Source organism: Topomyia yanbarensis, chromosome 1 (genome assembly GCF_030247195.1).
Source record: "Topomyia yanbarensis strain Yona2022 chromosome 1, ASM3024719v1, whole genome shotgun sequence".
NCBI lineage: Eukaryota > Metazoa > Arthropoda > Insecta > Diptera > Culicidae > Topomyia > Topomyia yanbarensis.
In genome coordinates, this window is record NC_080670.1 from 175470262 (window position 1) to 175485343 (window position 15082).

At 39.9% G+C, this 15082-nt stretch overlaps 2 protein-coding genes across 4 annotated transcripts in view; one reads left to right on the forward strand and one right to left on the reverse strand.

Moving 5' to 3' along the window:
• LOC131681948 (octopamine receptor 2-like) overlaps window positions 1-13931 on the forward strand; it is a 121370-nt gene extending 107439 nt beyond the window's left edge. The window contains exons 9-11 of the mRNA XM_058963061.1: window positions 11212-11405; window positions 11470-11583; window positions 11648-13931. Of these exons, the coding sequence (XP_058819044.1) occupies window positions 11212-11405; window positions 11470-11504 (229 nt within the window). The 3' untranslated portion in view covers window positions 11505-11583; window positions 11648-13931. The remainder of the gene's footprint in view (window positions 1-11211; window positions 11406-11469; window positions 11584-11647) is intronic.
• LOC131681956 (uncharacterized) lies at window positions 5207-6989 on the reverse strand. 3 transcript variants are annotated; one of them, XM_058963091.1, is made up of 3 exons: window positions 5604-6989; window positions 5463-5533; window positions 5207-5407 (listed from the first exon to the last, which is right to left on the reverse strand). In XM_058963091.1, exon 1 carries the CDS (start codon window positions 6829-6831, stop codon window positions 5830-5832), a length of 1002 nt encoding a protein of 333 aa, XP_058819074.1. In that variant the 5' UTR covers window positions 6832-6989; the 3' UTR covers window positions 5207-5407; window positions 5463-5533; window positions 5604-5829. The 3 variants fall into 3 exon arrangements, with proteins under 3 accessions (XP_058819074.1, XP_058819067.1, XP_058819056.1); XM_058963084.1 differs by having other exon boundaries at window positions 5207-5533; XM_058963073.1 differs by having other exon boundaries at window positions 5463-6989.
• Window positions 13932-15082: the final 1151 nt, after the last annotated feature.

A 15082-nucleotide genomic window follows, 5' to 3' on the forward strand; every position in this document is an offset into this window, starting at 1 on the left:
AGGAACTTTGTCATGGTTTTCATAATTTCTGGTCATGTTGTCGTGATATTTTTGTCACGAGTAGGGCTTCATGCTTATTTATGTTAATGATTTCAGGATCTTAGTGACGATTTTTTATATTTTTGTTACGAGTTGCGTGTTTTATGTTCATGATTTCAGGACCTTAGTCACGATTTTTGTAATTTCTGTTCATCTTATCATGATATTCTATTCTAGTGTTTACTTTCGAATTTGACACTTGGAGTATTCGTAATTTCTCTTCGCCTTATCGCCTTCAGCTGCATTTGACAAGATTAATCACGCTATTGCAGTGGCAAAGTTGGATATACTTGGCTTTGGTACTAATATTCTCCGCTGGATGCAATCGTATCCCAGTAATCTTCGCCTGGCAGTCAAGATAGGTGATTGTGTATCCGAAGAGTGCTTCGCTTCATCTGACATTCCGCAAGGCAGCCATCTCGGTCCATTGATTTTTCTTCAATCTGATTTTTTAAATATATTAAGAAATTATCATTAGGACTACACTGTGTCTGTTGATATTAACTATAAATAAATAAATAAATAAATAAACTGACAAAATGCTCAAAAACACAAATTTCAAAATCGAATTTTTAATGCCAAATGTTTTTAATATGCATAAAACGTCGAGATTAGATTTAATAATCTTAGTTGGAAACACTGTTTCATACGATATAAACAGCGCGCTCTCTCTTATTTTATACGGTGTTTTTGGTGTGTTTTCCGCGATCGCCGCGATCCAAACTAGTGCGAATAGACAAGTGAAGTGGTTCTTCAGTGACTAACAGTGAAAGTTTCACGAAAATCGGTGAAAAAACGGTTGAAATAAGTGGTTTTTATCTCACCCACGCGGCAATATAAACATAACAAACAGCCGTCGCTGTGGCTGCCCGCCGGTTTCATTCACTTGCTGTGCAAGCTGCGAGTGTGACGGTGACGGTGGGCTGGAAGCAAGCTTTTTTTTGATGAAAAGTTTGTAAAAAAAGATTTTTTTTTTTGCGATAATCTACCGAAAAGAGTAGTACAGTTCGGTACAGTGTGTATCAAAAATAGGATGCTACAGTGCGTGCCAAAAGTGTTTGAACAGCGAAAACCTCGAAATTGGCGCCGTTGTTCGGTAAAAAAGGCCTCGTAGAAGCAAGGAAGCAAGCAGAATGCTCACTTCTCACCTACAGTGTGTCGCAAAGTTATGGGAACACTTACCAATCGTCGACGTTGAAAGGGGAAAAAAGGCAGGATGTTTCTTTTTGTTGCCTTTTTGTCCATTTGGGGTTGCTATCGGATGACCGTGCCGGAGAAAAGATTCCAACGTAGTGGTGACCCGGGAGGGTCAAGTGAAAGGACATTGCCGAAATATATGGACCCGAAGAACAAGTTCGGCGAATTGGCAAAGACGGTATACCATTGCCTAGGAACTCGTCCATCATTGGAAAATCGGTGGAGGTTGTCGCTGAAGGATCCAAGGGTCCAATCGAAGGTACGAATACCGAAGCTCAAGAGACACGGTATACCCTTCGAGTTCGGAACCCTGTCCAAGTTGCTAAGTTGCGGATAATGAACCAGCTCATTAACGGCGCTGAAGTAGTGGTTGAAGTGAGTTCGCCAGCACTAATATTAACCTTCTGGACGACCACATACCCGGAATACATGCAGATGTCCTCGCCCATACTTCCCGAATTCGATGCTCTCTTATGGCTGTCTCTACTACGACCATACAAGCTTTCGATGTCCCGGCCCACAACGTATTTTTAACTGCGAAGAATAATATGCAAAATCTGCGTTCTGCCGCAATTGTGAAAGCGATCACCGGCCAACGAGCCGTCAATGCACTGTTTACAAAAAAGAAGTGGAAGTAATGAAAATAAAAGTCCGCTACACTCTAACATTCTCAGAAGCACGCAAATGAGCTGAACAATAGAGTAAAGGTAACTATGCTATGCAACTGCACAACTGAATGAGATCCTCACCAAGCTAAAAAAGTTAGAGCCAACAATAAAGAGGAAGGATGGACAGATCGTAAAGCAAGCTTCTACCGGATTCCAAAGGCAAGGACGAGAAAATCGAGCAAATAGTGACGTATATACACCAGATGAAACAACAGTTCGCCAGCCAAGAAAAACCGCAGCTCAGCAAAGAACAGAAGCAAATGAACCATCCAATCGGACCCGTAACGAGATCCTGGAACAACTCACCAGTGGTTAATACGGATTCGAAACGAGGAAGACCGCAGAAGCAACACACTTCGTTCAGCAACATCACCGGATAACTTGAACCCACCACCAAAGAAAAGCGCTACTACTACTACCACCAACGAAACCAGGGGTTATTCAGGCTCTTCAATAATCCTCATTTTCGCCAACGTTTGGATATCAAAGAATACTGACCATGAGATAGATCGGTTTGGACGTTAGGAAAGTGTAGTACTCCTTCCAACGCAAGCACAGGATGAACGAGCTATCCGGGCCGTCATACCCCAACGCGTTGATAGTGAGTTCACCTCTGTGGCCGATAGGAAGACCGTTTTCACTACTACATCTTGCAAACCAGAAACCCCCGATTGACAAACAGAAAGAGATCAGCATAACTACACAAAGTCTATCTCCAGTTCTGATCGCAGTTGATGTTTTTTAACATGATAGTGTAGTTTGTACGACAGCACTTGGCACTGTGGGGCTGGACCTACCTCAGGTCAGTTCCAAGATTGCTAACCCTTTCACTGATACTGCTGCGCTAATCATATGTACAGATTCGGTTGACAACACCGTTTGTACTGAACCTTAGCACCAACAGTTGCTTTCACCCGGAGTAGGCACACCGACAAGACTACACCACGACGAATCAGCAACCCTATCGTCGAACGAATTCGATTCGCTAATTGGACCGTCAGACAAATTTCAAAAACTCTCCAAAAGAGATGTTGGCAGTGTAAATGCATCTGTTCACATCTCACATCAAAATTATCAGATAGAGTGTCAAAGTAAATTTGACGTAAGATTTTGGCGTTCAGATGCTTTTTAGTTGGACAATGGTCCAACTAGCGGAGCTCCAACTAAAAAGCGGTCCATTTAAAAAGTGTCCAACCATCGAATCACGACTGTAGTTGTTTCGATAGCGGCTGACACTGTGGTACTAGACTCCCACGTCCAACGAGTAACCGGTTTAGGGAAGAAGAGAAGAAAGTACCCTTCACACTTCATAATGAAGGGATCGACCGGGGGAAAGAGGACTGTCCCTACTTCTAGGATATACAGTCCTCACAATTTTCCTCCTGGCTTTCCGCCGGCGAAGATGCGAATTAATCGGCAAGAACTATACTCTGTTGCTTCAGACTAGTAGCTGTCGACACTGGCAACACGGATTGGGTCTGGCCATTCGGGATGGAGTAACTTTTGAGCGGATTGACGTCGATAAGAAAATCCAAGCGATCGCAATTTGAGTTCAACCCATTCACGGTCCCAAACACTCATTTGCAGGTGGGTTACCCGTCAAATTTGGGAACAATTTTTCACTAGTGGTCTATCCCCCTATACTTTCTCATATGTCAGTGGCGCCATAATTGCAAATGTGACCATAGTCCCAACTAAAAATATATTTAATATTACCAAAATGTTGTTTTCGAATGTTATGTCCGTTCGTCTATGGAAGAATCATACATACACCGAGCGAAATTTACATTGAATTTCCATAAAAACGTCTTATGACTTTCAGACATAAGGATTTTAAATGGATTTTATAAATCTGTCTTATGATTTGGAGGGGAAATTTTCCAAATCCATCTCTTATTATTTTCATAAGCAGTCCTATGAAATTTATGAAAATGTCCGACTGAACGCCATAGGTGCCCATTTATGAAAATTGCTGACACTTATAAGTAGAAAACATAGTGAGAGGATATTAGGTTTTACACCAACCGACATAACCCCACAAAATGAGCCGGATGAACTTCGTTTAACAATTCTCGGTGATTTGTTTACATGGGAGTTACGTGAGTTTGAATGTAACAGACGGGCACCCGTTGCACTCCAACTCACGCAACTGACAAAGTAAACAAATCACTGAGAATTGTCAAACATGAACGTCATTCCTCATGAGTTCATTCGGGTGGTCATCTTGTAGAACTCAATTCGGGACAAATTAACCGCCAAGTATAGATCCCTTCAGAAGATTGAAGAGAAAACTCTCATTAAATATTAAAATTTGTACATAATGAGCAACGCTTCGACAATATTTCTTGGGAAACTGGGCTTAGACAACTGGGAAACTGGACTTGACAACTGAATGATAATGATTGTTACTTCTCAAATGATTTTGATAATTATAAAATACGCGTCAGACACTAATTATATGCACAACTTATTTCATTTCAAATAATCGGATATCTTCTGTAAAGATCATAACCATGTAAACAGATTTAATGCTCACAGTAATTTATTCAATAACATAAAAGCAATTTAAAATTGTTGCAATTTGACTGAAAATCTCACTTCTTTTGTTTCAAACAGCGGTAATCAAAAAGTGCTGAGACTATTAACTCCTGGTTGGCCGTCCAGGCCAGTACTGAATTCATAAGAAACAATTATGAACTTTTCACAAAAGTGACGTTTATGAAAAACAAAATACAATTTTATAGAATCAATAACAGATCTCATATGGGTTTCATGAGAAAAACTTATGAAATTCTTAAAGGCATATATTGGAGCGAAGTCATAAGACTGTTTTATGAAATACATTATTTGTACGTCTATGGAGTGCATGAATAAAGATCAATGAATTCATAAGCCTGCCTATGACATTCTAAAGCGTTCAGTGACATCGTCAGAAGGTTGGTTCATATGCCGAGACTTATGAAATTTTCAGATGCTTTTTGCTCAGTGTAGGTGGGGAGTGGTGTAACCCCTTTGTGGAGAAATGACTCCCTTGTCAAGTATTTTCAAAACACCGATCTAGTACTCCGCAACCTTCCTATAATCAAATAGTCAGTCTTTACGCGGGAGATACCGTACAGTACCTACCATTTCAAAACCGCTCTAAATTTTCTTTCGCGAAACGAAATGGTACCTGTATTGCAAGAAAAAAATCATAAAATTTAGCTACGTAAAAAGTGTTTGAGAAAAGCTTTGAAGAAATAGATTGCTGCAAATTAGAGATGGGGAAAAAAGGCGAAGATGCTGAGAATATCCAAAATGAATTTTGTTCGAGTACACTATTTATTTTGCAGCAGCTATTCGGAGCAGCTCAAAAACTAAAATATATTGCCATTATTTTCTTAATTGCTACAGATTTATAATTTGCACTAAATCTACTCACTCTAATAGTTTCCTCCTTCCTTACGACTTCAATCCTTCCTGAATTCTCCTTGATACTTTCTGATCCTTTCCTCTTCTTCTTCCTGTATTTTCAATCTTCAATTAGTAATTTTCCTTTTTCTTCTTCCACATACTTACAAATTATACCCGTACAAAGCAATACGATGTAATGTCTGCGCCTTGGGTCCTCAGTCCTCGTGTGATACGAACTAGGCAAGAGCAAGTTCGTTATTTTATGCTGTCCAAACTCTCATCAATTGAAATTCTATTTTTACTTACGGGTTAAATTGCGTAAATAGATTCCCTAAATTCAACCGATCATTCCCTTACACTGAACTTTTAATTATTTTACTATAGATTCCAAATTTCCTGCACTATCTCGAGACACTTTGTTTTTGTTTTATTTTTCTTCACGGTGAACTGTCAGTTATCGGGGGGTCCGCAGTTACACCGACTCCAACTACCCAGCGGTGTGAACAATCCCCCGACCGTAACATCTGGTGGCTCATCCTGAAGATCCGGATTTACAATTTTGAATTTCTAACACCGCTAGATTCGCCACGGCACGCCGATGCACCTTGCCATCCGCCGTCTTTACGTCTGCTTGACGGATTCTTCCATCTGCTCCTTGGATTACCTTGTGAACTCTTCCTCGTACCCAGTTCTTCCTGAACTTCCCATCAACTACGAACACTAGGTCCCCAACTTCGAGCGGCTTCTGGTCGTCGAACCACTTTGTGCGATGATTTAGCGAGGGCAGATATTCTTTCAGCCAGCGTTCCCACATCTTGTTAGCTATATATTGTGACCGCTTGTAAACATTGCGCAAAGTTTCAGCAAAGTCCACGGAACCATCCAGAAGCATGTCCAAATTGGTCACTTTTCCACGCAAGAAGTGGTTTGGTGTGATGGCTTCTTCGCCGTCGTCATCCTGAGGAACATATGTTAATGGACGAGTATTAATCATGTCTTCTGCTTCGGCTAGACTCGTTGAAAGGATCTCGTCTGTTAATTTCCATCCATCATCTAAAACTTTCAGAGCTTCTTTGACGGATCGCACCATCCGTTCCCAGATGCCACCCATATGCGGAGTTCCAGGAGGGTTAAAGTGCCATGAAGTAACAGTTGATATCACCTTTCTTGCACATTCTTCATTAATCTTCTGAATCATCTTCGTCGTCGCTGCGTTTGCTCCACGAAAACACGTAGCGTTATCAGAGAATATTTGCTCCGGTGCTCCGCGCTTGCAAGTGAATCGCCTGATGGCCATTAGGCAGGATTGTGTGCTCAAACTGTGCACCACATCGAGATGCACCGCTCGCATAGCCATACAGGTGAATACGACGATCCATCTTTTCTCTTTTCTGCGTCCCACCGTGACTTCGACCGGACCTAGATAGTCAACACCCACTGCACTGAAAGGACGTAAGTGAGGGGTAATACGTGGAACAGGTAGCGGTGCCATCATTGGAACAAAGGGTACACATCGATTCACTTTACACCACATGCAGTCCCTCGTCGCCTGTAGTACAGCAGCACGCGCCTTTGGGATCCAAAATTTTTGACGTAGTTCATTAAATACAGTTTCCCTGTTAGCGTGGCCGTACTTGTAGTGAAAGTGTAGGATCAACTTTTTCGTGATGTTATGTTTTCCAGATAGGATGATTGGGAATCTCATGTCAAAGGGCAGCTCCTCGTTCGTCTCCAATCGGCCGCGTACTCTCAGAACGCCTTCTTCGTCTAACACCGGTGATCTTTTGTACAGAGTGCTAGATTTTTCAATCCTCTCCTGTGGCTGATCATCTTTCCTTTGTAGATTCCTTGTTAGAGTATTCATTTCATTGGGAAAACTTTCGAATTGTGCTTGCCTCCACAGAACGGTTTCTGCCTTTTGAAGTTCCTCCTGCTGAAGCGGTTTCTTGATTGTCGAATACTCCGCTTGGATCAACCGACAGTGGTACTCTGATGATTGATAAGTCACTATCGGCAAACCAATTCGAAAGTTTTCCCAATGAAATGAATACTCTAACAAATTTTATGCTTATCTCCTGTGCTGTGCTGATTTGCGTTATCTACAATCGCGGCGCTATCCAAAGATGCATAAAATTACAAACTTTTTCTCCCCCCGTGTCATCTCCTATAAATATTTCTATAGCGATGAAATCAGTATTATGACACAAAAACTGGCTTGCGTCAGTGTCCGTCGATTGCGAAAGTCGAAAGAGACAACTTATCAACAGTTAGGGGAATTATGGTTAAAACCGACACCTTAAGCTTAACACTTTTTCTAAGTTGCCACAAAACCAATAAAATTATAATTTTTATGCAGAATTCTTCTTCAGAAAATTCTTAACAAGACTTAATTTTTTCAGCACTTCAAAAAATTAATTTCATTAAAAAATATTGGTTGTAAAACTTGGAAAACAAAGTGACTTTTTGTAAGCACTGCGGGTAAAACCGACACCCCATAGGGGTAAGATCGACACCCCCTTTAATTTATTTTCTCTCCACTTTATTAAAATCTTTATCTTTATTAAACATGAGATATATGCTTGATTAATAAAGTGTGAGTATGTATGATGCAAATATGTGCTTTTTATTGCTTCATCATGTAGTGAGGGGAAGAAAGTTCAAAAGCGTAGTACTATAAATAAGAGTATTTTATGCTATAGGATTATTTATTGATATGAGTATTTCCAAATAATCCTTGCGCACATCATTGCAACCTCCAGTGTCATTTTATTTCATAAGAGAAGATTTTCAAGCGTTCTACGTTCTGCTAATTGGATTCATTCACTTGTAAGTGACACACACACTTCTTAGTAAAACTATCTTTTTCAGATTTGATTTTTCAGACTCTGATCATCAACGATCTATTGGAGTATACATAATATCATTGTCTCATTGTGATAAAATTCGTCTATGACAAACCAAGAGAACACTATAAATTCGGTTTGATGACCTTTTTGCAGAAATAGCAAAAGCTTCGTTAGAATCAGACAAGCAAAAATTCCAATTTTTGATTTTTAAAGAGTCTTACAAGAAATAAACACAATAAAAGTATTTCTGTGTGTTTCTGCTAATACTATAGTGTTCTAATAGGCTAATTGAAGTGTCACAAAGATCCCCAGTATTTTGAAATGAATCGCAACTATACACAACCATCTTAACAGGGTGTCGGTTTTACCCTAACCATAGGGTGTCGGTTTTACCCCAACAGCGCACATTTTTTTATAAAAGCAATTAAAAATATTGAATTTTTCAAACTCGTCTTCAATGCACCTAGTTGATCATAGGACAGGCCGATAATAATAGGTACTGAAAAATGGGGTGATTTGAAAAGCTTTCGTTCGGTTAAAACCTTAAAATCTACCAACGAAATTTTACATCCAGACGAGTATGAACGCTGCTGTCGAATGTTTTGTTAATTTTTATGACATTCGGCGCACTAACGTAAATCCAATTTTTCTTCAAATGCTCTAAATAAACGTACTAATAATATTGTATCATTATGAAATGAATAAAAATTTGATTTCTAGGAAAAGTTGTGGGGTGTCGGTTTTACCCACAGTGTCGGTTTTTCCCACAATTCCCCTACCATGTGGCAGCTGTACTCATAAAGCTAAAACTTTGCTCCTTTCAGGGGATATCGTTCGTTTAGTTCTTTTAACCGAAAATAAAAACTTAAACGTGAGGTGGAGGAGCAAGCCCACGCAACTTTTTGACCCCGTACAGAAAAAGACACATAGAAAGCACTGCTAGTGAGAAGAAATTTAAACAACTGGCATTGTCTTGTAGAAGTGCTAACCTGCGTTGCAAGTTATTGTATGAAATACTCATGAAATTTGTTTTTATTATTCTGCTTAACATGGGAATCAAAAGAATTGGGATTCTGTGGATGTACAGTGGTGATAAAAATGGTTTTTACTTTTAAACTTTTTGGAAGCCTCGCGAGAAGTGCTCAAATTACACTCAGGTTTTTTTTACGCGGGGGATACGAGCCGCGTAAATGAAAACCGCGTAAATGAAAACCGCGTAAATTTCAAAATCCGCGTAAATGAAAACCGCGTAAATTTCAAAAACCGCGTAAATGAAAACCGCGTAAATTTCAAAATCCGCGTAAATGAAAATCCGCGTAAATGAAAACCGCGTAAATTTCAAAATCCGCGTAAAAAACCGCGCAAAAAAAAAACCGCGTAAAAAAAAACTTGAGTGTACAACAATAAATATATGGGACATTGCAAGATGACGTCATGTGAGTAAAAATGCCCAAAAAATGACAGGTCAGTGAGCTTGTTTACATGGTGTTAAAATTCGAACCAAGTTTCTTGTACTGGGTGGAATCAGAAATGTCCATGTGAACAAGCTCTCTGAACCGTAAGCAAAGTGAGGACCTAAGATATCTGACGTTTGAAATACGCACACAGATCTCTCATTTTTATACTACCGCCCTCCCCTTAAGCCCAAAAGCGGTTTGTTTTCCTCCAAATTCGCCGTGTAAACGATTTGTTTTCCTCCTTATTCAAACGTCAAGACGACACAATACCAACGCAGCTGGATAAGTCTATGTTCTATAAAGACGCTGAATCCCTCTGGTTAAAGACTCGCCAGCTCTATCATTTGTTTACCATTTATCTGTCAGTGTCATTCCAATCGAGCACGAGACCTGTCAAAAGCCCTTAATCTGACGAAACTCGTTCTCAATCGCCACCATCCTAACTTGAATCAAAGGCGGCTCCAATTAACAGTATGCTCAAATTTCGTTACCATTCTGAATTCAGCATACCGCTGTATGAAGGGCTTAAAGGGGAGTGGTGGACCCGTAGGCAGTTACACCTACTCAGTATCCGCGGGAATCAAAGAGTCTCCTTCCAGCAATATGTTCCAACAGATTGAATAACGAATTTCGTGGTACTTATCAAACTTTCCACGGAATGGTTTGTTTGAACAAGAGCGCGTCAAATTGTTTACAACTGGTAAATTTCTTGTTGCATCACTAAGAATTCGGTTTCAGTTTATACTAAAATGAAATTCGGAGATTGAAATCTGGATAGAAAACAGTTGATAGTCTAGGTCATCTACTTATACATACAAATTCTTGGTGAACATTGTCCGTATCTAAAACAACCAACCTAACCTCAAAAATAATTTCGAGTCTTGTTAATTCGCATCAAAATATCGATTTTCACTATATATGTTTTGCCATAAAACAAAAAATCGGGTGTTATTCAAAATTTTTGTAAATCCATGTAATTTTTATCTTAAAATAATTAAAATAGAACAACCATACTAAATCATCAACTTTCGTTATCGTTTGACTGGTACCAATAATAAAATCTAGTTGGCGCGTCGAGCGGATAATTTTCAGGTTAAAAGACAATCGCAACTCACGGCTCACAGAAAGGAGGCTTGCTATTCCGCGAAATGACAGTTTTCGGTGACGTCAGAGAAATCGTTGAGATAAACAAACGGATTTCTCGAAAGTTGTTAATTGACAATATTTGAGCTCTTACGGTGGAAAAAAAACAGTGTGCAATGGATTTTTGACTTAAATTACGCCATAATTACACTAGACACAGTGGATAATCAGTGCATCTATGTGATTATTAGCGTAAATCGGGAATTTGGATGCATGCCATAAAAAACATATCGCACCGTAATTTTCTGATCATAGCAAAGGTTTTGGACATCCGCATAGCTTCCTTGTGATTTACTAGGTGCCGATCATTTGTTAGCAGCAAACAATATATGAATTTCATGTAATTGTTTTCGCCGACGATTTCTATGACGCGCTCTCGTCAAATGTTTACACTCTAACAAGCTAGCCTAGTATATGTAAACCGTGATCGCAACTAACCAATTAAACCTTGTTTCTTTTACTATCCAGAATATTCCTGTGCTTCTTTTGCTGCTTCGGGTGCACCTCTGACGATGCACCGGCGACTCTCGATCCCAATTCGGCCGGTTCGCGAACTAACCAGAACAACCTCTGTGGAGGAATCGGTGCAAACAACAATTCCGACCTGTCCGGCGGCAATGACTCGATCACCTACGCCGGTCGAAGTATCGTACAGCGCTCCGGTAATATCATTTACCGCTCCTCTCTTTCTCACCCAAAAGCGCTAACATTGTCAATTATTTGCAGAGATAATGGTCCTAGAATCCGAGGATCGGGTTTAGCACCGGTTCCGACTACGTGACCAGCTCCGTCTCTTTGGTCAACTCTATCAGTTCAAACCGGATCACCCAGGTGACGCAGGTCGGTTAAAGCTCCCTGAATTGCATCGTGGAAGCAGTAGATCTTTAAATTTTTCTCTTTACAGATCATAGAAACAGACCCCGAGGATGCAACGTTCCGGTTCCGTATCACGTGGTCAAAATCTTCGTCTGCGGCTAGTCAGCCCAAAGCTGGTAACGGGTGTGATAGTGAGCGGTACTCGTAGATCGGTATAACATCGGAATAACGTAGAAGAGTAAAATTGAACGATTATGTAAAGCAAACTATTTCACGAATACCTACTGTTAAACCTATCTTTTCCGTGAAATTTAGTAAAAGTTGTGAAGTATGGCGGGTTCTAGAATTCACAAATCTATGTATGGGAAACACTTTGGATGCAAGAAATTCTATGTTAAATAAGTTCATTTACATCCAGACAACATAGTGCCTCACTGTAGCTATCCATGGACATAAAATCCCAGTAAAGTTCAGCCGGAAATGAACTGGAGTTCTGGCTGGTTCCAGTTCGCATTCCGGCTCAAGTGACACAACCGATTCTAACTAGAATCGGTTGTGTCATTGGAGCCGCAATACGAACTGGAACCAGCCAGAATTCCGGTTCATTTCCGGTTGAGCTTAACTGGGATAGACAGCATTGGCCAGTTCATTTTGTTACCTCTCAATTGAAAAGCGGCCATCTTGAAAAAAAGCAGTTTTTCTCACTGTTGAAAAAATTTCAATTGAACCGTAAATGCTCTACTTTTGCTTATACAGCTTCAAGACCATCGTATTGCTGTTGAGGACAAGCTTGGTTTGAGTCCGACGCTGCAAATTTGTTGCCAGATCATTAATTGTCAGGTGAATTTATCGAGAAAATAATTTTGAATTTGTTGGGAACTGCTGATCCAAAGATCCAGCTTGATATTTGCTTTGAACCTTCCTGGCCACATTTTTGCGATAGCGGAATCACTGGATACCATCTTTTGCTGTAGAAAACGCAATTTTCAACTATTCGCAATATTTCAAATAGGCCACGTCAATTTTTCGACATGGGCGTGCTAATTTTTTTCTAGTTTTCCACTATAACTTCTTTGCTACCGTATATTTCGAGATAAAACTTTATCTCCACTAAACATGTGAACTTTCAAAACAAATTGCTGTCAAAACATTCTAAAGCCGACCATTAGACAAACTGCTGTAGAATAAATTTTAGCCGGATTCCACGTGGACCACACTTTTCTACCGAATCTCTTGTGCCGGCTTCAAAATGAATGGGCTAGTCAACATCTATCCCAAAAGACTAGAATACTCTGATATAGCAATTGATGCTCATCCTATTGCAAAATACTCCGAAGGCTTTATACGAAAAACGTAATGGCAAAAAAACGTTCACTGAGACCGTAACAAATCCTGACACAATCGAACGAAATTTACGCCTGTATTGTCCGAATAACGAGCAAGCTTTTTTCCTACATGCTAATGAATATTTTGTGAAAGCCCGACAGACACCAAACGATACGAAAATCAATTAACCACGGTGAATGCTTTCAATACAGCGAATTAATTTTTCAACCCGAAAAACGTGGCTTGCAAGCAAATTTATTACTGATGGCTTTTGGTGAACGATATTTGAAAATCAAGCGAAAGCACGTCAGCTTCGATTCCCATATTTTCCACGAATATGCTGAGTTAGTTGATATTCATCTGTTTCCTAACGCGATACGCTTCTAGCAATCATTAGAACAAATCGTTTGATTGACTTCATTACAAAACATAACCTGAATTTGTGTTGCCTATTGACAGAGATACATTATTTTCGTGTACAGTATGCATGTATGGAGCTGCAGAATTGTAGTTGTATAGATTAATAGTCTTAAAAGATCCCGTATTTTGTGTTCCATACGAATAAGTGTAAAACTAAATCTGTTCATTGGTAAATGTAAACAAACCCTGAATGTGATATTTGTTTGATAATTTATCAAACTCTCCAAAATTGTAAAAAAAACTCTAATTATAAATCGTGTAAGAAATTGCACTCTAAGCAGAGTCTATGATAACAATTTCCAAAGCTCAAATGGCTCATTAATTCAAATGTCTCAAGAAATTCCACAGGCTCAGATTCGTGAATTGTCACGTCATGTATTGTTGTGTACGCTAGGATCCACGAAAATGAAAAGCAAAATGAAATTGTGATAACTATTTTAGTAGCAAAAAATATCTGTTCCCAATAATAGTTGATATGCGTAAATGTGGTTTGTCTACAAAAATTGTTCGAAAAGTCCTTTATTTCAGCTACTAGAAAAATACAAGAAATACGTTTTCACGAGAATTTAAGATTCACTCCCTAAGTGCCTATTAAATTCAGCGATCTGTACCCTCGTTTCGTGATTGGTTGCCGCTAATTCCATATACCAAGCCGCAAATCTTGAACAGCAAAAAACGTGGTTGTGGTCGGTTTGTACTAGTCAACCTTGCCAGATGGCCAAAGACTACATTTCAACATCAGGAGGGGAAAGTGATTATTAGAATTCGGCCGACTCCTTAGACTGACTGTAACAATTAGTTTGTGCAGCTCCGTGCCATTAACGAAAGTCAATTGGAAAAAACATCTTTCATCCGGGGAATATTTTCTTTGGGAAACAAATTAGTCCTCATCAGCGCTATCAAACCATCAACCAAGAATTAAATTTAAAAATTTTTGCCTTCACCACTATTCTTGTTTCCGATGGATGGAAGGTAGCATACACGTTAAACTCCGATTTAAATATCTGACTGAAACTCGTTCGTGATGCACCGAGCCGCAAATATTGAACAGTTTTCGTTCGAAGCTCCACCTCTTATACAATGGAAGTAAACTGTTTTCGTTCGTGACCAGCCCCCTTGGTTTCGAATATAATCTGAGCCAAGCACAAAAGCGGGGATCGTATACGAATGCGGCATCATTCGTGTGCTACACTTGTGTTAGCTATAGCACACATACACTCGCTATGTTGGGACGCGGTAAAGAAGGAAATGTGAAGAGAAGGCCTAAATTCCGCTCGGTTGGTGCCGATCTCCAGTTTCCTGTCGGTCGAATCTATCGTTTGCTGAGAAAGGGCTACTACGCCGGAGCATCCGTCTAGTCTGCGGCCGTAATGGAATATCTCGTCGCCGAATGATTGGAGTTGGTAGAAAAGACAACCCGTGGAAACAAAAAGACTAGGATTATCCCCCATCCGCTGTAGCTGGCCTTGCGAAATGGCGAAGAGCTGAACAAATTGCTTTCCGACGTGACCATTTCCCAGGTCGGTCTATTGCATAACATCTATACCAATCTGCTGCCAAAGGAGACCAAAAACAGTGAAGTTTTTCTTTATTGGCGTAAAAATAAAAACTGCATCACACACCTATGAAACTTTTGGGGACAACGCGCACACATTTCCATTTCCAACGTGTTATTACATATCTCCACAAAAAACATATGATTAGGTCTCAAAACTCAACTGTCAACATTCACTTTGGGCGGAAATTCCGGACGAACCGGTAATCCCCAGCACAGTCG

Coding starts and splice junctions, on each gene's coding strand:
- LOC131681956 (XM_058963091.1), bottom strand. CDS start 6,831: ATGTGGTGTAAAGTGAATCGATGTGTACCCTTTGTTCCAATGATGGCA.